This window comes from Leptinotarsa decemlineata, unplaced genomic scaffold (assembly GCF_025532065.1).
Source record: "Leptinotarsa decemlineata unplaced genomic scaffold, Ldec_3_MD MMD2_tig00026328_RagTag_RagTag, whole genome shotgun sequence".
Taxonomy (NCBI): domain Eukaryota; kingdom Metazoa; phylum Arthropoda; class Insecta; order Coleoptera; family Chrysomelidae; genus Leptinotarsa; species Leptinotarsa decemlineata.
This window is the reverse complement of record NW_027412688.1, coordinates 35405582-35430663: the sequence shown is the minus strand read 5'-3', so window position 1 is coordinate 35430663 and position 25082 is coordinate 35405582. Positions and strand designations below refer to the sequence as shown.

General features: G+C 33.9%; 1 protein-coding gene across 1 annotated transcript; it reads right to left on the bottom strand.

The window, feature by feature from the left end:
- Positions 1-530: 530 nt before the first annotated feature.
- On the bottom strand, positions 531-24659 carry LOC111518043 (uncharacterized). The gene is made up of 3 exons (XM_023174370.2): positions 24552-24659; positions 18525-19661; positions 531-10438 (listed from the first exon to the last, which is right to left on the bottom strand). The coding sequence occupies exons 1-3, from the start codon at positions 24552-24554 to the stop codon at positions 10337-10339; spliced, it is 1242 nt and encodes a 413-aa protein (XP_023030138.2). The 5' UTR covers positions 24555-24659; the 3' UTR covers positions 531-10336.
- Between the last annotated feature and the right edge of the window lie 423 nt (positions 24660-25082).

The window sequence follows — 25082 nt, the reverse complement described above, 5'->3', positions numbered from 1 at the left end:
GTTTAGTGTGCGTTAGACATGTACTGTTGACAGTATTATGAAAATCTAATCAGCATGCACTTAATATTTCTTCATTGTGGGAAATGTGGGTTAAAACTTATGATACTACATTTGTCTGTGTACATTGTATCATTATTCAATCGTATAAGAGTAACAACTGGCTCACGGTAGCTATAATATATGTACATACACAAAATAATCAATGAAAAAATGTATTAATAAGTAACCTTTCCTTACATTATTATATTATTGTACATAAAATTTGGGTGATACCCTAAGCTTTTCACAAGTTGAACAATTTCAATTATCTCAGATTAGTTTAAGTTTTCACTTCAGTCGGGAGACCCGAAACGCACACGTTTCATAAACTCAACATTGGCTATCATCTTGTATGGTTGATTTTTTTTTCTTATTATTTATGAATATCAATACCACCTCACTCACAATTTCATTTCTGTATACTAATAGTTTTTTACTTTCTGATATTTTTTGGCAGTGAAAATATATAATATAATATAAAAACAACCGGAGTATCATAAACATTTATTTAATTATCAGTCAGTAGAATGTATTATAATAGACACAGAAGCGTGAATAGAATGTCATGTACAAACTAGTTAGAAGAAAGAAACATTATCTATATCTACAAACTAACATAAACAACGATAACAACAAACATAACAATGAATTTGCTAATAATGGTAACTGTTCAGCTATAGACTCTACGATATCAAAATATAGTATTTACATTTTTTCGAAATATGCAGGGATATGTACAACAATGTGACATTTGAATCAGTATCATATACGGCGTTCTGTGAAAAATTGTGGAATAGGGAAGCCAAAAAGTTTTATTTTTAACTGATATATTCAAACCTTGGGTAAATCCAGTTCCCGATTAATTTGAAAAAATAGTAAGTAGTGAATAAAACTTTGGGATTTCAATATATATATATATATATATATATATATATATATATATATATATATATATATATATATATATAAAGGTTTTCGTTCGAAATTTGGATCAGTTTTGCTCTTCTTTGCTTTGTTTAAATACTTTGGACATCGTCATATGAACTATCACATTACTAGTAGTAGTATACTCCAGACGTCGAACGAATTTATAATATTGATCTCGGAAATGTTCTACAACATTATTTTTTCACAGAATCACCTAGGTACGCACACAATATGGACGAAGCTTGTTTCAATAAATTTCAACGATACAAAAATAATTATGTAGTAGTGAAAAATTAGACATGTGAGCAACATAAACAATTATCTGTTTCACTGTGACCATCTAAGATGTGAACATAAAAACCATCCCATTAAGATATTGTTGGCATAGCACCATAATCACATCACTAATACTCTCGAGGCTACGCATTTGCGCCTTGTAATTTAACATATATATAAGTACTCAAAGTTTTTATTTTTCGAGTCATAGATGGCCATAGTGGCAAGCAAAATTTTGCAGTAGTAGTAACACTTTTGCAATATATTCCAACATTATTTATTGTCTTTTTTGCCACCGAAAACAAAGAGCGTTCTGAAAATCATTATAAAATATCGCTTTCAGTAGTGTATTTATTTTAATATTGACTTCCTTTTCAGGGTTCAAGCATCAATCCTGAGAAAATTGTATTGAGAATTAAAGGCATGCCTTTATCATCGTGAAGTTTTCCATCAGTTAATATAGTCAGTTCCCACATCACTGTAGATTATTTATTGTTGTGTTGAAGAAATTGTGTGACATTTTGGTTGTTCTTGTCAATACTATTACTTTCACAACAGCTCAATTCGATACTCTACTCTAGGTACTGTGTGTATTGATTGCAGATTCAGATTTCATCATTCGACATCTTGTTAAAGTGAAGTGAATGAAATTTATGAACAAAACCTTGATTTTAGTTTCTGCTATATCTTTGTCGTATCAAAATCATCAACGGTGATGAACAATTGAAATGTAAACTGTTTAGATAAAAACCATGACTATTATAACGGATTTTCTATATTCAGTAAAGTGAATATACAAATACACTAAAGTATATTTGTATTTAGTTAAACTATCTCAGTTATAGTTCAGATCCCCAACCGTATGCAGAAAATATAGTAGCATCTCTCTTAAAATATAAAGGGTCTTTTGAACTACCTATCCACATTTATGTATAATGTATCTACATATTTTCAGTATGAATGTATGAATGTTTAGATAATTGTCGGAAACTAGCTACTGCTTTAACTAATACCACATCAGATACTGAATACTGATGAAAATTATCCTTGCAGATGATTCTTGTTATTGTTCAACAAATTTATGGTCGCTTATCAATGTCTTTTTACGTATTTCATCATTTCCTGAAGCGAACTGATATTTCCGGCATTATCTACATCTAAAACTGCTGACTTATTTTGGCAAAAACAAAATCCAAAATAGGTTTAACATCAGATACTCACAAAGTTAAAGAAGAACTACAAAGAAGGGACAGCGATAATGAAGACAAGATGGTGAAATCCCTGACAATGGCAGTGTTTGATCGTTTTTTGGATGCAGGGCGTGAAAAAAAACTCCCAATAAATTGTTACTTGAATACGTATCGGCCAATTCCATCAATATTCTACTTTAATTTCTACTACTCTGGAATACGAGATAAATGAGCGGGATGAAATACACTTGACTGAGCTATCATTGAACTATTTTATAATTATCCTTCCTTTTGTGATGAGATTACGTTTCAGTCTGTAAGACATCGTCTATCACTTTCTGTTGTGACTTTTTGGAGTTGAAGTCGCAGCTTTTTGTTAGTATCAGATTTTTTCATGTATTTGTTGAAAACTGTGTTGAATGGTTTCAAACATAAACTTTTTTTGTCGTTTTTTTTTGTTAAAGACTACTTATACAGTTCACTTCAAGATTTCCATTGCGAAAGATACAATCTTCATTTAACCACTATTTTTCATTTCAATCTTTTTGATTCCTCATCATCAGTTCTTATTAATTCATATTATATCTATATATTTTTATGTCTGTCCAAGTCTCTTTGGCGTGAAGTGATCCAAATTTTTGTTTTTACCTCCTTTTCATAAAAGAGGATGTAAGCATCTTCACTCACAAGCGATTTTGGTGATACGTGTGAATCATTGTACTCGTGCCACATTCCAGTATAGGATTGTCTGCAGAATTCTGTATGAAGTCCGCTGTAAGTAGACCCACTGTGATTCGAAAGTGCATATAGATTATAACGACAACGAATCACATTGTCTGCTGCATAATTGTTAATATCTAATCCATCTAGAGGAAATTTGATGGCAACATTTAATTTGCCTCTGAATCTTTTTGTTAGAGAGAATCTTTTAAAATGAATCACTAAAAAACGGGAAAACTTATGGATTGATAGAGACTTTCTGTATTTTCTTCTTTCCTTGCAACTCGAACACGTCGTTTTTCTCAATGTTTTATTTATATTGTTGCTTACATTGTTTTTAATCTTCGTTTTCATAAAATGACAAAATAAGTTCTGATTTCATCCTTGATCTGATTGCAATATTTCGTTCCACATTCTTCAACTTTTCTGCTGTTGCCTCATCTTTTCGAGTTGAGTTTCCTGTATTAGCTATTCCTTCTATTCTATATTTTGTTCTCTCAATTATGTTAAGTATTGTGTGGCATTATAACTACACAGAAATTTTTCTAGACGCCGTTTTCCCTAATCACTTTTTTTCTTTTATCTGAGTCTTCTCCTCCTCTAATCCCTATTTTGGAATTTTTTCTACACATTTACAAAAAACATCATTTTTAATGAGCACAATAACACTGACTACATGACAATATTCTCCTGGATTTATTAGAATTTCCAAAAATTAAATATTCCAAAATTGGCGATGTTCACGTCGAGCCTTTTTTTCTATAAAATCTATAAACGGGGGGTAAAAATCAAATCAGAAATTCAAAGTGTGAATTGTAATAAACACTTGAAATGACGCTGAACTCGGTTCTTCTACAAAAAAAAAACAAATATCCGAGGGCTCGTCCTTTCTTTATCAGTTCTATCCATAAACTTATCTCCACAGCTTTATTGACTACTCTTTCTCGGTATGCAGAAACCTAAGCATTCCACATAGTCGAAATTAAAAGTCATTATATGCAAATTAGAATTTCAAACAATGACGAACTTCTATATTTGTGAACAAAACCAATTAACGCGTTTGAGATCCTTGGCAAATGTCAAAAGCACGAGTTTAACCTTAATGGAAATTTCAGGACAAGTTCATTTGAGCTATCTCTCGAATATGTACAAGAATTCAATAATGACCATCGGATAATTAATCGAAATCTTTTCAATTAGGATATATTGAACATGAAAATTTGATTGAATATTTTTGTGACCACAATATGAGAAAGGGAAATCGAAATTTTCGTTTTTTGAGTTAACGTCATGAAAACGTCCAAAAGGTTCAGATCTGGCTATCCTGGTAGTCAGCGTTTTATTGACGGAATACTCCATCGATTACTAAATATCATATTCAGTAACGTACATTTTGAACATTACAATATGCAATAGACCATCTTATTTAAAATATATGTTTTTACCATGATTACTGATATAATATTCTCAAGTTAATTGCCTTTTTAGGGTAATCAGATTTTTCTCAAGGTCCAGTAACACATATCTTGGTTATCTTTTAACCTTAAGCTGTATATAAAAGTTCAGTATGAGCTAGCGCTACTTTATAAAATTTGTATAAATATGATGGATCATCCGAACTACTACACTTGTGTTTTCCGCTGAAAAAATTATATTCTCTTTTCAGGAAAATTGAAAAGGAACATCGTCATTTCCCTTGAGATACAGAGAGCAATCAATGCGGCGATAACTCAATTTGAAAGCAATTTAGGGTCCTGCAGATACACTCTCTATGCTTTCTCTCATAATTAAAACTATTACATTCAGAAGAAGCATTAATGGAAGTGCGGATGTTAAAGTTGAAAGGTCACGGGTTCAGGAACTATTAATGAACCACTCGGGAAACTTTTCGAAAATAACTGTAGTACTTGTGGCAGTAGGTCCAAAGAACAGAATTGAGGTGAAAAATTAGGCAGAAAAAAGAAACTTTAATGTTACTCTATGAATGTAAAATATCTGTTAATCAAATAGATTGCACTATAGGATCCTACGAGTTATGTGCTTCTCTCACTCCTTCAAATATTGGCTACATAAATTCTGACAATTGAAAGGTCATGATTCATTGGGTGTCAAATATTCTTTATTATTCCTTATTTGCACATTCTCAAAATTCACAGTTCATCACATTTGTTATTGTTTCAGCCTCAAAATTAGTTCCATCTTTCATCCGTCAATTAAAAATATTTCTAATATTTTTTCGTTTTTTCTGATTGTTTATAATTCCCTTCAGATATTATCTCTCTGTTTTAAATAGTAATAAACAACGTATCCTTCTTCATCTTACTTCAATCAAGGCTGCAGTTTCAACATCAGTGTGATTACGTACCAATCGGAAAATATATTGAATTAACTTCCTAAATTTTTAGTTCACTAGCACTAAAATTGCTAATTACAATTTTTCATGCATCATATATTGATATGGTTATATACAGTTCGTCAGCATTTGTTCCGCAATATGCTATAATAGACTATGAAAAGTTCACTCTTCAGAAACAGTTCTCAAAAAAAATTGAATTTGATACAAAAATTATCATCAATTGCTATGAAATAAGTGACTCCCTTTCGTTCATAAAACTACAGAAACAAGTAATGAGCCAAATTTATCCAACAGAAGGACAGTGTGAGATAGATTGGAGATATATATTTTGAGCTCTTGTCCCAACTTTTATATTGGTCAAACGGGGAAAACATTTTAGAAAAGTACTACAAAACATAGACACATTTTTTTGAAAGTTCAACATTTGCAAACCGTCTTCTGACTGAGAAACATATATTCACTCGCGACTCTCACGATCTCTAACTACAGTTAGAAATCATATTAGAGCTCTGAGAAGAATTTAAATATAATTAATTCTGTAAAATCACAAAAAAATAAGCCAAAGTGTGTGGGATTATTAGATATTCTGAAGAAAAATTTGAATAAATTATTTTGCAAATAGAACATAGAAAAAAAATGATATTTTTCATTGAAATTGTCGAATAATGATGATAGAGTTACCCAAAACTAAAATAAAGTCTAATCTCATATGAAACATTCCTAAAATTCATATTCTGCAAAATCTGCAAATAGTCAGTTACCTTTTTGGATTTTAATTGATAATAATTTGAAATCAAGCTGTATATTATTTAGATGGACCCAGGAGCGTTTTTAAGCCCACATGATAGTCTTCTCAACTGAAGCAATGATGAAAAACTTCATCATAAAGACTTTTCCATGAGAACCTACATTCCTATATGAGCCAAAGTATCTCAAATGATTTTGTGGTAGGGTTTCATTAAAAAATCTGAAATCAAATGGAAACAGTTAAGCTCGACTATTAGGGAAAGAATGGATGATTCAATATATCATGTAATGAATATGTAGATTCTGATACTGCAATTTGATACAACAGAAAGTAAAATCGTGTAGAGATGGGCGATTTTTCAATTATGGAGCTCTCTAGCCCCATGTCGATTAATAGCAGCTTTCACTTTCCGCTTTTCTTTATTTCTGTTCTATTTCGTTTCCCTTATCTGGCTGATTTGAATATTGCCGAGTGAGTTTATAGTCGTACAATAATTGCTCGCCCAACGTGCAGCTAATTCGTTTAGAATTATGAGCGATAAAACGAAAATAGTCTCCAATTGGACCGAGCTGTTGCTTTTAGAACCAGGTCAGCTGTGGAAAATAGATTTTTTTCTATTTTAGAAGTTTAGGTTCAAATGAAATCGATATCCGACAACAGGTATTCTTTCGACTCACGAAGAACTGAACAAAAATAGACGGCAATTCGAATTTTCAAACAAACAATAACTTGGTAAAATTCCATTTCGAAATAATTTTTGAGTGGAATTATCAGATATTCTGAAGAAAAATATAGATGAATTATTTTACAAATAGAAAATTAATTCAGAAAAAATGATATTTTTCATTGAAATTGTCCAATAATGATGTTAGATTTCCACAAAACAGTTGTATCGTCAACAGCCAAAGCCTTTCGTGGTATTAGCCAAGGGGGTAGTTGTTTTCTGATAGATGTCAGTCCATCAACCTACAGTGTAGGGAGTTGAGACTAGCCATAAAAAAATGTTCTTTCAGATGATTTGATTTATAGCCAGTCTTCAAGTATGCCCCCAAGTATGTGAGAAATCATCAAAAATTCCTAAAATTCATTATCTTTAGAATCTGCAAATTTTAGTCGGTTACCTTTTTGAGTTTTCAATTGCTATTACTTTAAAATCAAGCTGTACATTATTTAGATAGACCCAGAAGCATTCTTAAGCCCAAATGCTGGTCTCCATAACTCCGTGCAGGAGTGACACGTTAAAAGGTAAGACCTCGTTAGTCCTTGACTCGCACAAGTTGTGACTTTTGAGAGTTGTCATTCGAAGGGGGACGACAGCTGGTTAACGGAAAAAGAGAGAGAAGCAATGATGAAAAACTTCACAATAAAAAAGACTTTTCCAACATTTGCACCAATAAAGTGTCAATTAAATAAAAAAAATCGTTGTTACTCATATCCAAAGAATAATAATAACCATAAGAAAAAATTAAAAACCTCTTTATCTGATCATGATAAAATATACCAAGGAAATAGTGAACGACACTGTTTAGTTTGGAGCGATACAGGATGATTAGTAAGTGATCATTAAATATTTCGACTATTTAAATTGACACACACAATTTGCATTTTTTTTCTATCTAAAGGTTCACAGTTAATAAATCTACCAGAAGCAGCAGTCCTTTTTTCTCTGTATCACAGAATTCCTCTGCAATGTGAAAACGAATACGGATCTACAGGCCAGTACTGAGTCATCTCAACTGAAGGAAATGCAAGACTCGCGTGATACACATCATGACTAGTATAACGGATTTTCTATATATTCACTAGAGTGTTGAGTGTATTTGCATTTAGTTAAACTATCTCAGTTATATTTCAGATCCGCAATCGTGTGAAGAAAATATAGTAACATCTCTCCCTTAGAATATAAAGGGCGTTTTGAACTATCGTTTGAACTACCCATCCACATTTATGTATAATGTATCTACATATTTTCAGTATGCGTGTATGTACGAAGTATGAATACCTTGTATAGTTTGTTTTAGCTAAGGCGCATGATTTGTAAATGAAATATCTAGCGAACGAGTTGGTAATTAGGCAAACAATATCATTAAACATATAAAAAAACTTTAAAATCTTCCTCTAGCCAAAACAACAAGAGGGGTAGTCGACAGCAGTCGAATATTGTATAATAACTAGGCAACATGTGTTTCCCAAATATTCGTTAGCAGTTGTTTCTGATAGCTTGCCTTGAAATTTTATATATTCTCACTAAATGGTATAATGAAATGATATTTCTGAATTGAAAACATAGTTTTTCGTTTTCAAAATTATTGATGAATCGACTATTTCTTCAGAAGCTATTCTAATTTTTTGCATACTAGTATTACTAGATTTTCATCGGTTCTTTCGTGCATCTGAATTTTAACGCCGAATTAAAAAAAAAAGAAAAAGAATAGTCTACAACTGATTCTAGATACCATTGAATCTTGACAAAGGCTTCATAACCGACATTAGATAATTCAGTGACAGAATATGCGTGTCTCATTATTGAATATCGAGCCACTTCACTCTCATAGTTGGAATTTTCCTTGCAAACCTGAAGATGTTCAAAATGCAGATTGAGCCAAATCATAGTGTTTAGAATAGAATCGAATCATCTGTTTTTCCATTTGTATCGGACAATTGCCACGGACGCTGCCTTGATGAGTTGTTAAATTAGAATCTGCGAAATTTCAATTGGTTAAATCTATTGAAAACAGTCTTGGTATCTCCGAGAGACCGTAATTTTGTTCTGGTGTTGGTAAAGTGTTTTCAATAGATTCATTTTACGCCAGAGGTTCCATTACGAACTATCAAGTTCAATTGGTTACCGTTTTAAGTCCTCCACTGACATTAATTCAGAAGCAAGCTATTATTTTCCACAATATCATTTCTTTCTTTGAGTATGCCAGTTTGTATTTTTATTTGAGTATCAATGATTCTTAGGAGAGATACAGGGGCATTTTCTAGCCCAAATGGCAGTAATGGAAACCTTCACAATAATACAATAAGACTTTGCTCACATTGTCACATATAAATTATTAACAAACTGAATCTCTCGCTGTATGCCCAACAATATAATCTGTATCCAGCTAGTTGAAAATGAAATTATCACAAGTTTCTTGTTGTGTACATCGTCTTTTGTCGTGACAAAAATTATTAGAATTTTGAGATTTTCAAAAATATATCATTTTAATTTTCTCAATTCTATATGTGTTTAATTCATTCAAATGTATTCTAATGTGAATCTTACTGTAAATTGCAATTTTCAGAACAGGGAAAAACTGAGAGTAGACTTGTGGAAGTATATTCAATGTCGATTCAGAAACCTTATCATGAGTAAACTATGAAACACGAAAGAAAAATGTAAACTTCCATTTCATATTCAAGAAGCACCGATTCTTTGATAAACTCACCTAGAATAATAATATTAACTGTAGACCTAATACAAAAACTTTGATTGAACGGGATATGTTAAATTTTCCCAGAGACATTCCACAGCAATAACAACCTGTTTTTAACGGTTTTCTGCTATACCAATTACAAAAATATATTTTTATTTCATATGTTCAATGATAGTGTTCCCCAGTATGAACTTTGATAATTATATTTTATTGTCCTATTATCAAATCTTTTCACTTATCAGCACCTCTCAGCACATTGAATAAAAATTTCCAAAACCGAGTTTTGGAATTTTTCACCCAATTCTCTGGACTGTTAAATAAAAAGAAACAACAATCAGGAATGTGCTGATGGTGATCAAATATAAGACATTTATATGTTGAAGCACAGTAATATATACACTGCGAAGGATCGAATCCTTGTTGGTATAATCATATCAGCATTTTAAAAATGTTTCGATTAATACTAAGTAGTCAGTCAGTCTTCATACCCTACAAGTCGGGTATGCTTCTTCATTTTCGCCTCTTTGAAACTCCTTTTTCATTATTATTAGACTTATTCTCTATACATGTCAATATGAAATAATAATACAGGAGCTGGACGTTGTAAAGAATGTTATTTACGGTTGAAACTCAGCGTTTGACTTTGAAGTTAAAGAGCTTACTGTGCTTTCTTTAGAACGGTGAGTTGACGTGTGAGGTTTTCCTCTGGGGTGATTATCCTCTTCTTCATTGAGGGGCGAATTGCGTTTTCAGCTTGGCTCTGTAACAATAGAAAAGCGAGTGTGAATTTTGCAATATTATAAATAATGATTTGTTAGAAGAATATCTTAGATTGATATATTATTTATCGAATTCATTTTATCAAAGAAAATGCATGTTTGCTCTCCTTGCTGATCATCTTCTCTTCTACGATTTTCAAAGCCTGCAGAGGATCTCCCCATGAGAGAAGAGGTATATATCATATAATTTTTCCTTTCTCTATGAATAGGTCCACACGATGCTCGAGAAACGGCAAAAATCAATAGATTGATTGGAACTATCGTCGAACTTTACCACGCGCATCAAATTTTCCAGGAACACCTGTCTCTGGGGAAAGCATGGATCGGCCAGCTTCCATAGCTGGTAAAAACTAGAAGTCACGTCAGCCTATCCCAATATTAGCGACGGAGTAGTTGAGATTCTGGGAGAGCGCCAGCGACGTGGTCGACGCCAAGTATAGCGCACTGCAGAGATGAATGAAAACGGGGTCGGGGGATGGGAAAATCGAAGCGGGAACGCCAGGCTCCTAGTGAATGAAATTTCCAACTTTTGCCAGCCTGCGCCATAATTGGATTTATATAATAAATAGTCTTCTGGGGGTGGAGAGATGGGCTAATGACTTCATGAATGTATTTCGGGTGCTGATTCCGGGACGAATAGGACTTACTGAAAATCCTTCGTGATATTGTGTTAGAAGGTAACTGTAACAATAATCTATCATCAGGTGATATTATCCATAAAAATATGTTATCCAACAAATAAAAATTTGAATGATCGCTTTTGGAGCACTTGACTGCTTCATTCGTGAATAATCTTTCTAGCATAATGAACGTTTTGAATTGGTCAGCTTTCAAACAGAGCGCCAATATAATAATATGAGAAATATATGTTTTCGACATCTAACAACCAAGTTCTAGACCCATTTTTAACACGTTATGAGTAATAAATCCACTCTCAAAACTGCCATACTTATTAAAAAAACGACAGATACCCTCCTTAACTTGCCTGTTTGAAGAAAATCAACCTAGGCTTGAGAAAAACCAGCTCACCAGAAGCCTATTCATACAAACAGAAAATCTACAAGCACAGCTCCATCTCCTACTCAAAAAATTGTCAAAGCATTGAATATACACTGTTTCTTCATGAAAGAACCGATATACAGAAGTGGAAATGATTGACAATGTTTCACGATGAATTTCACTAGTTTGGACTTCCATTGTCTATTATTTATTATTATTCCATTATTCAAACAAGACTCAACCTCTAACGGAAGCAAGAAACTCTTTGGAAGGTTCGAAATAGATGAACATTTCAACCTAGCAGACCACTGTTATAATATTCATGCAGTCATTGTTCACTGTGGTTCTGGCGTTGAATGTGGTCATTATTACGCCTTGGTCAAAGAAGAAACGGACTGGTTTAAGTTTGACGATAGTCGTGTCACGAAGTGTTCTGGCGATGCATTGAATTTATTGGAGCCTCTGGAGACACCCTACATTTTGTTTTATGAGAGAGAGGACATTGTTACATCAAGATCTTCAGATGATGTGGTGCTGCAGGTTTTTCCGGGTTTTCCTGCAGCTGAAAAAGCAAATGCGCCACTGGAATCAATGAAGTCGCCCCGGAGCGCCAATTAATTTTTATTGTTGTATTTATTTTATTTTTAATGTCATAAATTTACTTAATTATGCCATTATTTATGCCAATATATTTATATTGTCTAATATATATAATTATTTGAAATCCCTGAAACAACTAAAAAAAAAAAAGAATTTAAAATAAATAGCTGTGAATAACAATTATATTAAGCAAAAAACCTGAAATGAAATAATAGTGAAATCAAATACAAGTAAAAATAAAACAATCGAACAAAAATAAAAATAAAGAAATACAAAATGAAAATAAAGATATAAATAAAAAAGTATAGAGATTTCAAGCCAAGTTAGTTCACGACGTTTCGATTGTAAGTATCCACAATCGTCTTCGGGTCATCACCCGAAGACGATGTAGACAATGGAAGTCCGAACTAGTGAAATTCAGAAGTGAAAAGCTAGGTAAAATCATTAAAGCACTTTGAAAAACTACTTTTCAATCGTAAAATATTATAAATCAGGGTAAATAAATAAAGGCTACATGCATATAGTCATAGTCTCCTAATTCAGAATATTGATCGCATCACACTTTCTCGCTGCATTAACATCATTTTGAGTTGAAGCCCGAAAATAGCGAAACGAAGTTAATTTTGATGTTACCAAACAGATAGCTGAAATAAGCCAAGGAAGTGATTTATCGGCGAAAAATTGAGAAAATCACTCCATTTATGATCAACAAATCGATTAACCAGTAAGCAGCATTAAGCAAACTTGAATCAATGATACAAATCTTCCCCATAACCTACACGTTTTTCGTAATACAAAAACAACGAAAATTATTTGAATATCAGTTAGCACTTGTTTCTCAGAAATTTAGTTTGTAATAATGAATATACACATTTTCAATTAGAAGTTTCCTATCAAACAAGTTTTTTTCCAAGTTTCTGTCCTTGGGTCACTAACTTCAACCAAGTATTTCTCTTATCAAATAAACAATTCTGTTATCATCCATTGCGGCAGAGGTTATTACAAGTGGTGTCAGGTGTGAGGTATTTTAAACGAGTTTTTCAGTCCTCGAAGTTTTGAAGTTTCTTACGGCTTCAATTTTCTGTATTCAACTCGGGCTGCTATATCTATTTGTATTTTTTGTTAACATAGAAAGTATCTTGTAATGGAAATTCTACCCTCTCAGGTAACAACTATAAACTCTACTCATAAAGACAAAATATTGTCTATTCGGTTTTCATATATTGGACAAATTCCAGCAATTACCAATTTCATTTTTAGAGTCAGCGAACATTGGCAGTGAGTTGAAAAACTCCAACAGTCATATAAAATACTTGGTAACAGTCTTCTAATACCAAAACCAGCTTTCTTCAGAAATAAAAATAATAATAATAATACACACATTTTCGAAAGTATCTGTGTCGAATATCTTGGAATAATGATTGATAGACATCTAAAACGAAAGCGTCAAATAAATTATATTGTAAAAAAATAAGAAACTTTCCAAAATTTTTTTTTTCGAAACGATTTTCAAACATACAAGTACTTGAGATTCTTTATTTTTCTTTGCTATAATCTCAATGAGTTATGAATTATAGAATTTTACGCTGGGGTATTGTAAAAAATACATTTGAAAGAATTTAAAATTATACAAAAAAGATTTTTGAAAATAATGTATAATGAAGATTGAGAATATTCAACTGAATTATTATTTGAAGAGGGTAAAAAATGAAAATAAAGCAATTATATAGAATATAGAATATAGAATGTATAGAATAATGATTCCTTTTTTTAAAAATGAACAAAACATCAAATTTAATGATCTTACATATGACACTCGATATTTAACTGAAATAACTTGCAAAACGATAAAATTATTGATAAAATTTACCAGAGAAATTTACGAGTATGATGAAATACCAGATGATTTGAAAAAAAGTAAATCATTATATATCTTTGAAGAAACTGAGAGTTGGAGGACTGACTCTTGTAAAAAAAATTGTATGATCTTCTAATCAATCAAAATAATTTTTTTTAAATGAATATAGAATATCTGTGTGAATTCAAAGTTTACAAATGTTTTTAATTAAAGAATGTGCTAATTTTTATTTTTAGGAAACCTTTCGAGTTCTATTCGTAAGGTCCATATCTTAGTTTATTCATAATGAGATATGCATTATAAAATGTTTTGAAACTTATCTATGGATAAACTTATATTATATTATTATCATTATTGACGAGCAGGCCAGTAGTCGGTTCGGTAGGGTAGTGGTTTGCTCCACTCATCCAATCAACAGCTAGGTAAAACGGTGGTTCGAGATCAAACCGGGCTAGGAGTCGCACGTTGAAAAGTTAGACCTCGTTAATTATTATCTTGTACACGTTTCAACTTTGGAGGGTTGATAAATAGATTTCAACAGATTGAATTCATGAATTATATTCATTGTCACGAATTTTACTCTGAAATACTCCTGTGAAACTGTTAATCACTGAAAGTAAGTACTCGTCAGTGCTCTTGGTTGTCAGGAATCACCATTATTCCACTCAGTTCATGGTGCACCTTTACCCCCGAATTTTTTTTACGAAAATCCGATAGAACAAAACAGTCAGATTATTTATTCATACAGACCGTACAAGATAACATTGGTCCTTCGGGCTGGATACTTTCGTATTTAATGAAGAGATGCACGTCAACTGTTTCCTCGAAATAATTTGAAATATAGAGCTTTGGTGGAAATAATCCTCGTACGTGATGACATATATGGTGTAGTTTACCTTCCCTAGAGACGTGGGATTCTAGGAAAGTGTTCGTATTCAGCAGAACGCAGCAAAGTCATTTCCAGATATAGTGGGAAAGTTATTCCAAGATATAGTAGGTAAATTAAATTGGATATTGGGATGTAACGTGACGTCATGGAAATTTCGGAAAAATGTTATGAAATAACATAATAAAATCATCAAGCCAGTAACTTTTTCTGTTGAATTGACATCTCTCTTTTTCTATTAGTCTATTGTTTTTTTTTATGAACCTATGAGTTGATGTAAACATACGTGAATATCTGAATATTTTTCAACAACAAAAAAATTGTTTTTCTAACTTCATAGATATTTATGTGTGAATACTTTCTGTGATTATATGAATCTTTAAATGTTGACAGAAAATAGCTTGGTCCTCCTCCTCGCTAAATTTAAATTAAATGGATTTTAAAATTTTAGTTTTATTTTTCGGCGATTTCTTTTTTAGCTTTATGATAACATCATGCTACCTTCAGATTTTGATTTTGTAGCCACACCATATCATTATACCAACGTTTTTTGCAAGATTCTCGGAAAAATAGCTAAGACCGATGCTAGGACGTTTCAATATTTAAATTATTTTATTCCAATCACCTGAATTTAAGGATGCTTCAAAATACTTAATTTTTTTTCCTGATTTAATGGGGAATGTTCCTCAATTTGGGTTATTACAGCAAATGCAAGTTTGAACAAAATGAAGTTGAGTTGAATTCATGAGTTTTTCAAATTTATTTCGAAAAGTATTCAAATTGATGTTTCGAATGTTGGGTTTTAATTTTTAAAGGGATTTGTTTCTAATTCACATATTGGCAACAGCGCCTATATCAAGTTGAAATAATTTATACGTACCTAGATATTCTACTTTAAAAAAGGGAAATTATCTTTATAAATCAACAATTAAGGCAAAATATAAATTATAGTTCAATACCACCTCCACAAGCCACATAAACAACAGTTGTTTTGTTATTTTTTATATATAGGAAGATAGGTTAGGTGCACAAAATGTCATATGTCACAGGATGTCTCGGAATTCGGAACATGAGGAAACAGAACAGCACGCCTTTGAAATATGTCATCTTTGTTTGTCTCATTCAGGTAACAGATTCATTGTCCTTTATTAGCTATAACCGATGTTGCCAAATGGTGAAATAGAAACGAATCCCTTTAAATGTTGAATGCATTATTTCATTCCTCTTTTTTAAGTATTCAAATAATTTTTTAAAGAAAAAGGTTGAAATGATAAGTTCAAAATGCGATGTTTTAGAGCTCTTTTATGAAAACTACTTGATTATCGTCATGAGGAACATTCCCCATTACATTGCCATTTTCATAAAATCTGAACCATTTTTTCAAATATGCCGCACCGTTTTCGATAAAATTTTATTGTGTTGCAGAATATTTGGTAAGACCTGTAACGATCAGGAAGTGAAGCATTCACATAGAACGTGTCATAGAAGTTACTCTCTGAACTCGAGAGTTGATTAGAATATTTTTAAAATTTTCGAAATAGGCAAGATTTGAACCTAGCACATCAGTAGTTTTCTAGGCCGTTCTGCCCAATATACTGAGAATTAAATATATTTCTAATAATCCCAAATATTTTATGAAAATCAACATCGAAGCAGTAGAAATCATTCCATGACTCTCCGAAACTTCTCGGAACCTCTCCTGGAAATAGCTTCATTGAGGAGTTCACCCGGCATTTCCAACCACGCCCACCCATCCGGCTACGTAGGCAGCTTTCCCTAAAACCCTGTTGAGTCTTCGCTTGTTGATACAAACTTTCCTACAAGCGTAGGAAAGAGGCAATCGAGGCCTCAACGATCCAAAACGCCCACGCATTGTCGTATTTCAATGAATAAGCTCTTCTGAACTCTGACCTTTTACGTTGGCTTCACCTGGATAGAAGTTCCTGGAACGGGGCTCAACGCGGGATCGAGATTGCGTTGACAAATATTGCAACATTGATTTTCACGGGCTCGAAATGTCCGCAATAGAATGTTTTTGTAGGAAAATACCTCCAAGTATCGTGCGATAGTCATGGAATTTGACATGCATGCACAAAGTGTGCGCATGGCAGTTGCAGAAGGAACTTCAGGCCAAAAATCAACGGACCATGGCTAATAAATCTGACATCAGCTAGTTATTGACCCTGTCCTAGATGTACATCAAAACATGTTCATAGATCACATGATACTCAGGGCATTGAAGAAACCAAAAATGACATCAAGACTGGTCTGGGAATGCCAGATTCTATATTGATTAAGATTTATTCATTCTTCAGATTGTGGAAGTTCAAAAAATTCCAGATAAACAACGACTCGTTCACTAAAATATCTTTCAAACAATATTCAATTGGGTGCTTTTAAATATCCATAAAGATGAAACATTCACGAATTTGTGTATAAACCATAGACTTCAGTCTGCAACTTCAAGTCTATAAAAGTAGCTGCAATAAGTGTGTTTAGTTTTCATTAATCTGATTCAGATCAGCTATTCTGAAAGTTTTTGTGATAGGACGTGTCATCCGGCACAATGGGGAATGTTCCTCCTGACGAAAATTAAGAAGTTTTCATAAAAGAGCTCTGAAACAACGCATTTTAAACTTATCATTTCAACCTTTTTCTTTAAAAAATTATTTGAATACTTAAAAAAGAGGAATGAAATAACGCATTCAACATTTAAAGGGATTCGTTTCTATTTCACCATTTGGCAACATCGGTTATAGCTAATAAAGGACAATGAATCTGTTACCTGTATGAGACAAACAAAGATGACATATTTCAGAGGCGTGCTGTTCTGTTTACTCATGTTCAGAGTTCAGAGACATCCTGTGACATATGACATTTTGTGCACCTAACCTATCTTCCTCTATATAAATAAATAACAAAACAACTGTTCTTTATGTGGCTTACGGAGGTGGTATGGTACTATAATTTATATTTTGCCTTAATTGTTGATTTATTAAGATAATTTTCCTTTTTTAAAGTAGAATATCTAGGTAACCTGAACATTCTAGGCGCTGTTGCCAATATGTGAATTAGAAACAAATCCCTTTAAAAATTAAAACATTTGAAACATCAATTTGAATACTTTTCGAAGTGAATTTGAAAAACTCATGAATTAAACTCAACTTTATTTTGTTTAAACTTGCATTTGCTGTAATAACCCAAATTGAGGAACATTCCCCATTACTTCCTTTTTTTTCCATTTGGTCGAGGTAATTTCATAAAGAAGGAAAATCGAGGAGGGTTCTTGTAAAAAATATCAAATACAAATTGAATTAGAAGAGGTTTATATCTTGAAAACTCTCATAAAAATTTATGTTGTGGTTACTAATCAGAAATTTTCAAATGATGAATGACGTTCAGGTACCTAAGAATTACTTTATATTTCAATCGTGGCGTTTTATATTCATAACATAAAAAATATTCTTCAGTATTGGATTTTATGAAATGAAAATGTCTTTTAATGTACATTTTGAATCGCTGAACAGAAATGTAACTATGGTTAAAGACAAAGTACAGTTTACATTTCCTATTCTAACCTAAAGCAAAATATAAACAGAAAAGCAAGGTTTAATGATCAGATCCACTCCCAGGATCTTATAGTGTTTTTTACACAGTTATGAATTCTGATTCTGAGTAGACAACAAAACGCACCTAATAGATGGAATAAATGAAAATCGCTTACATTTTCCATGCTCTTCTCCATATCAAGCAGACGTTTGATCGTATCGTAAACAGATGGCGTACGTTTCCTCTCACCATCATTGGCCATCATCGCCAGGACCGGGCCTGCAAAAGGGTTTCTCACAGGAGTGGCAGGTCTCATTTGAAACTCTTCCTTCTGGCCCCTGGACTCCCTTTCCGGAGCACCTGTGGTTGTAGTAGATGGTGATTTGGTAGTGCCAACCTTGATGACAGGCTTCCTGTCGTAATAAACCAGAACGTCTTCTGGGGAGAAAGGAATATCATTCGAATTGACGTTGGACCGTTTGTCTTCCTGTTTCTGTTTTCTTTGTCTGTTCCTCCTCTGCTTCTTCTCCTGATTTTTCTGCGTCCAGTGGTTGTCGCTGCCCTTGCTGTCCCTGTTTCTGTACTGATCTTTTCTGTTGGCTTTCTGTAGCTGTTTCAATTCTTTTACAGCCTCGTCATCAGCAACACGAGTAGGTTGTTGGTTCACGTCATCCAATTCAGTAGGCACCTTGGAGTAATCTTCGTCGTAGTCTCCGTACACGTCTGCAGGCGCTTTTTTGCCGTTTTCCAGAGAGTCCTGGTACATTTGAGTCATAATGAGATTCTGCAGGAAAGCTGCGTTGATATCGTCAACGCTGGCTTCATCCCCAAAGTTATCCCCGTCATTTTCATAGTAGGACTCATGCCCTATCGGTTGCGTCTCCTCTCTTTCCTCTCTCTCGGCTTCCTGCAATAGTTCGTCTTGCACGTCAACTACAGGGTCGCTGTAGTCGTAGTAACCGCTGTACGCTTGCCTCGGTAGTGGGACATCTTGGTAGTAGTAAGGTAGAACTGCTTGGTAAATTTCGTACTTTGACGTCCTAGCTGGGGCATAGTACATGGGGTACGACTCCTGCTGCGGATAGTAGTAGCTCTCTGGGTACGTTTGCGTGTAGGGATCGAGTTTGTAGTAGCCTACGGGGTATCTATGTACGTTTTGATAGGTGTAGGGATCGTAAGACGCCACTCTGTGTTGGGCTTGAGCCGAGCGACCATACCTTTTGGTACCGTAGATGGGGTTCGGATAAGAAAGGGTGTTTGTTGTTTGGAATGCTAGTATGACTTGAAGTAAGGGCAATATAAGAAGAGGTACCTGAAATTAAAAAAAAGTCAGGTCAGGGCTCTTGGGTTGACAATGTTTTCGAGAAAAGGGAGATTTGTAATATTTATATGTTGACACATCTCAGATAATACAACAAAAACACTTCTCCCGCACGTTGTTGTGTGAAAGAAGTGTTTTCGTACACACTATGTCTGACGTTCTAATTCTACCTTTCAGAAAACTCAAAGAAATAATGAACACAATAAAAAAATATTTTCAATATCTAACAAAGGCCCCAATATTCATTTAGTATCTTCGTTTGAAAACTTTCCAGGCTTTTTATTTCCGAAATTAATTAAATGGAAATGAAATTTAAAATATCCGAAAGATAGATAAAAATATAAGTGGCATATTTTTCATGATTCACTTGTAAAAACACATTATTGTAAAGTCCACTACAGGTTAACAAAAACACCATGTCAAGCTTTTATCTAGACGATCAACAAATTCTCAACAGTAACTTTTGGGAGGTATTTTTCACCATTGTTATATTTATTGTGAGATTTGTCATATAATAGTTTACAAAACCGCAACACGTGTTTTACTATAATGTAGCTTCTTCAGAAGTGTTCATACTATATGAACATGTTTGAAGAATCGAAAACGTCTTTAGAAGTTTGTTACACAAATACGTCGTTCTAAAGAGTATACGTTCAAGATAGCTTTGAGTCGAATCAAGTGGGCCTAGTTAGGCGAACACTTAAATTATTTGAGGAAAAACGATATTTCTTCGATATTCCAGGCATCCATGTGACCAATATTTCAAAAAGTCTAATTCCAGATTTATAAAGCATTAAAATGTATAGAAGTGTGTACAACTTTTTGTTCGAAATAGCATTCCAAGTTTCTGGAAAGTTGACTTTGACATTCCAGTAATGTTATTGTGTCAGGCCACATTCGAATCCAATCTGACACCCAATAAGTTGATGGAGGTTACTGGCGGTTACTGAGGTCTGGCCATTGGCACTCTGGCCAAAATTCCTCCAGATTTCATGAAACCTGTTGTTTTCTACAAAGATCTACATTGGTAGCTGATATTCAGACTTTCTGATGGATTTGTGGTCTTTTCTAATAAAAAAAGGTTGGAGACAATATGGATGCCTGCCGTTGTTGGTATCCGAGAGAAACCTATTGATGGTTACTTTTAAGGAACGTTATGTAAGAAAATTGGAAAGCCACGAACAAAGTCAATCTTACAAGTCACAACATCGAAGTTCATACAATAGACTCTTATGCCAAATAAGGTCGAAGTCCTGGAATTTCGATATCGAAATCGAATTCGACAGCCAGAGATTATCCGTGTTTCTCTATAGTTAATTTGAAATATTTTTCTTGCCATTCCTGTGCATACGTTGAACTCGTGCATTCTTCAAATGAGAAGGAAACAGCCTTCAGTTTGCCACTTCTTCATCATCAAACGAAAAATGTATTGAGTTTTCGGAGAAAAGAATATCTGAATCAACTCAAATAGAAACACTACAAAGATGTGTATAGCTCATGCATAAGTCTCTTTCAGATATAATATGAAAGCAAAAATCCCACCAGAAATAACTACTTTCAAAACATGAGCATTGAATTACTTGTCACTCTTTTATAATTCCTGAATCATCTAATTTCCCCACTTGAGTACGAATATCAAAAAGCAGAAGCAACACCTCGAGATAATTTTCCTTCGAGAAAAATATCTGCCAAGTTGCGAGACCCTCTAAAAAACGTAATCACACTTTCATTCAGAGCATGATCACGCCCTCTCCGCATGCCTGGTTCCAACCCCGGGCACTGCTCCAGTTCTCTCGCCCACGGCATCCTCCACAGCCACCTCGATATTGTCGTCACACTGACGTCAAACACTCGAACGATAAATCAAAACTTATTTGCCTACAAAGCCGATAAATTTGCTTATAAATGATGGATACGCAGAGAGTATGTCGCATATTCTACAGGATACGGGGTTTTCCAGATTTATGAATGATTAAAGAAAAAACGGTACTTTAGTTTGGTACATATGATAACCCAACTTATCGAATACTCATCTCTATATTTATTTCTCTTATTTCTAAATGTACACACAGTGATTCATGGTGATAGAAAATCATTAAGTACAACAATAGGACAAATAGGACATGAAGAAATTGAAGAAGACAGATGGAAATAGAGCCCAAAAACAAGGAACAAAACAAAGACAGTAAGAACAAAAACTTATAATACTTCACTATCTTGAGAAGCGTCCGAAAATCAGGAAAAGTGAACACCAATATTAGCAATGAAGAAAGAAATGGCAGCCAATGTTTTCCGGGTTTTGCCGTGGTGTTTTCTGGTTATAATCTTCAAACGTTTCAACTGCAACTGCGGCAGTCATTGCGGCAGTCTGTTGAACAGAAAGGAAGAGAGAACATATCTACTAAAGTTCTGGCACACAGCACTGAAGAAGTCAAGAAGAGTATTTTGACCACGCCACTGAAGATGACTGCCGAAGTTGCAGTTGAAACGTTTGGAGATAATAACCAAAGAAGATCATGGCCAAACCCGGAAAGCAACCAAAACATTGACGTCAGTCGTGAAAGCCTACATTCCTATAAATGGCAGCCAACTTTGGTAGATGACATTACCTACCCTGGTCGTTCAAAATTCCGCCAACAGTCACCCCTGATGACATAAGGCGAAGTAAGTGAGTAAAGCTCACCAACGAGGATTTTGCTAAGATGGTGGTCGATTGCCTGAAAAACGAGAAGCTTATATCTGGAGTGGGAATCAGTGAGAGAGTCTCTTGAATTTCTTCTCCGTTTCACTCCGTGATGATCTGAAGGTACAAATTCGACACGTTCTGGATACTGCTTATATGTTAGGAGCTTGGACGATTGACCACAGCTTACTGATGAACCGAAGAATAATATTGAGATTGGTTTGGGAATATCGTGTCGAACTGAACAAACTGGCGAACAGGAACTGAATAACTTTATATTGTATGCCTATCGGGAACAAAGGATAACAATAAGGCTAATGAATGTGGAAGCACGGAACATCAACACCATATAAAACTCAAGACCAGCTGTAGTTTTCAAATTCGTTAGAATTTGAAAACTACAGCTGGTCTTGACTACAGCTAAAATATACCTGTGGAACCTTTTTAATGAGATTGTCTAAGAAAATAACCGAAGAACAACAGAACAGAGATGGGCTCAAAATAAGTAAAAGACTAATTAATAGAGCAATGAACATATAGAAACACTGGGCTACAGGAATTAGTCAATTTATAGACCCCCTAGAATAAGACCGGAAAAATATGGCAAATATCCAACAGAGCACCTGTGAATTAATACTGAACCAATTGATGTTTAATCTTGTTGTGGACTATTGTACCAATCGACACACCAATCGACCAATGACAATATAAGGACAATGTCCACTTCCGGAATAATTGTTCTGCAAGAATCTACAATGAACAAGATGAAATCGCAAAAGTGCAGATGCTCTCAAGTAATATAGAAAAAAGTATCAAAAATAGATTGACAGATATCAGCTATGGGAAATGCTGCATTTTGTGGGGGAATAATGAATCATTATATGGAAGTATTTCCTAGAACTACTTTGAAGTGAAATAGATTGTGCTTGAAGTGTGATTAAAATCTTGAAAATACTTAATTTGTGTTCTAAAAGGATGATATTGTCCACAATTTTGATTCTTATGCGCAAGGGATACGATAAGGAAGGGACTGGAACTCAAAATGTGTGTTTTAACTCCACTCTACTCTGAGGTGGGGACAAGTCAGTCGATTCCACTTTCAGATTATAAGTATGGATGTCCTAGTACTGAAAGTAATTACTACAACATATTTCATAATCAGATGACACCGGAGCCCAAAAACAAAGCAGACGGCGTTGTTTCGTCCTGCCATAGGTTTCCTTAGTGATACTAGACTGAGCCACAAATGCGTTGTTTAGAGTAAGTAAGCATGTATATCTTCCCTTTCGAAGACGCCATCTATGAAATTTATAGAAAACTAAAACCATGCATATCCAATATGCCGCGATTACTTATGTTTCATGTTATTTTGTACAAATTTCAGTTTTGACATGTACTTCATTTTGTTAAGATATATTGTTACACTCATGATCCATTTTTTTGTTTCATTTGAAATTACCTATGTAAATCTAAACTGTTTGTAAGGTTGTTATCAGTGGTGAAGACTTATGCGATATAAAATGCACTTTGAAGTACAGTGCAAAGTGCACAAAAGTGAGTTTGACACTTCATCGTTTTAAATACTCCTACCAAGTTTTCAAAAGTCAACATACCGTTTGTTCAATTTGCAAGTAGGTACACGGTATTGAACATTTTTGTCATAATAGGTCAAAAGTAAATAGCACACTTTCTACAAACTACCTCACAATTTTGTACTGAATCGTTATTATTTTGATACAGTGTGTCTCAAATTAAGAACATGATCCAAGACATCTTTTTCAAAAAAAAACCTAACGCTACACATTTATTTACAATTATTGAAGGCATTTATATTTCAAATAACATTTTTGAGTAATGTTTACTAAGCCCCTCTAATAAGTTTCTCATTTTTTGTTCGACAATTGCAAAATAAGTTGTCTTGATTTCTTTAAATGTATTATCTCATACTGCAAAACAGAAATCACAAATCCAATTGAGAAATGTGGTAAAACAAAATTGAATTTTGTTCCAATTCAGTTATCACTGAGTAAAATTGTTCCTTTTTTTTGGAAAAAATGCAAGGCTGTGCATTTTGATGGAAAAAAATATTTTTGCTGTTTTTTCAAATCGTCAAAAAATCGATACACTGAATGGGCATGCAGATTCTTCTCATAGAAAAAAAAATTCCAGTCTCCTTTCTTTTTTTATAAAAAACTCACCATTTTTTCTCTCAAACTGACTGAATATTCTTGCCGATAGAAATTTCTCTCGTAACCACCACTTCACTTTCAACTATTTCAATCAAACTTCTCGATTACAAATAGCCGCCCCTCCTGATCGGCCCTGATATATAACCGAAACTTCCCCTCGCGAAAGAAGGGGCATCACCCACACGTTCTCAATGAAATCTCTGAGGGTGGGGAGGTTTGCGACAATCGCCCCCATTGGCGGCATATTCAACAAGCAGGTCCGGGATTGGCCGGTGTATTTTAGTGTTATTGATCGAGGCACCAGCGGGGCCCATCAATAATATACGCAGGACCGGATCGTTCGGGGAATACGTAGTTTTTTGGTGTTGTGACACGCGGAGACTACGTTCATTCGGGGGAGTCGAACAGATTGGAAGTCGGTAGTCGAATCATCGAAGTCTTTTCTTTGAAAGTCTTCTGAAACAGCGCCGATTTTGATGATTTTGTTTTTTAGCTACAAATGCCCACTTCGCTGAGTAATGTGTTACTTGTCCCTTTATT

Bases quoted from the DNA above. Each gene is read 5' to 3' on its own strand.
- LOC111518043 (XM_023174370.2), bottom strand. The intron at 10,439-18,524 runs GTAAGCGATTTT...CTATTGTTACAG, and splicing joins TGGAGAAGAGCATGGAAAAT to AGCCAAGCTGAAAACGCAAT.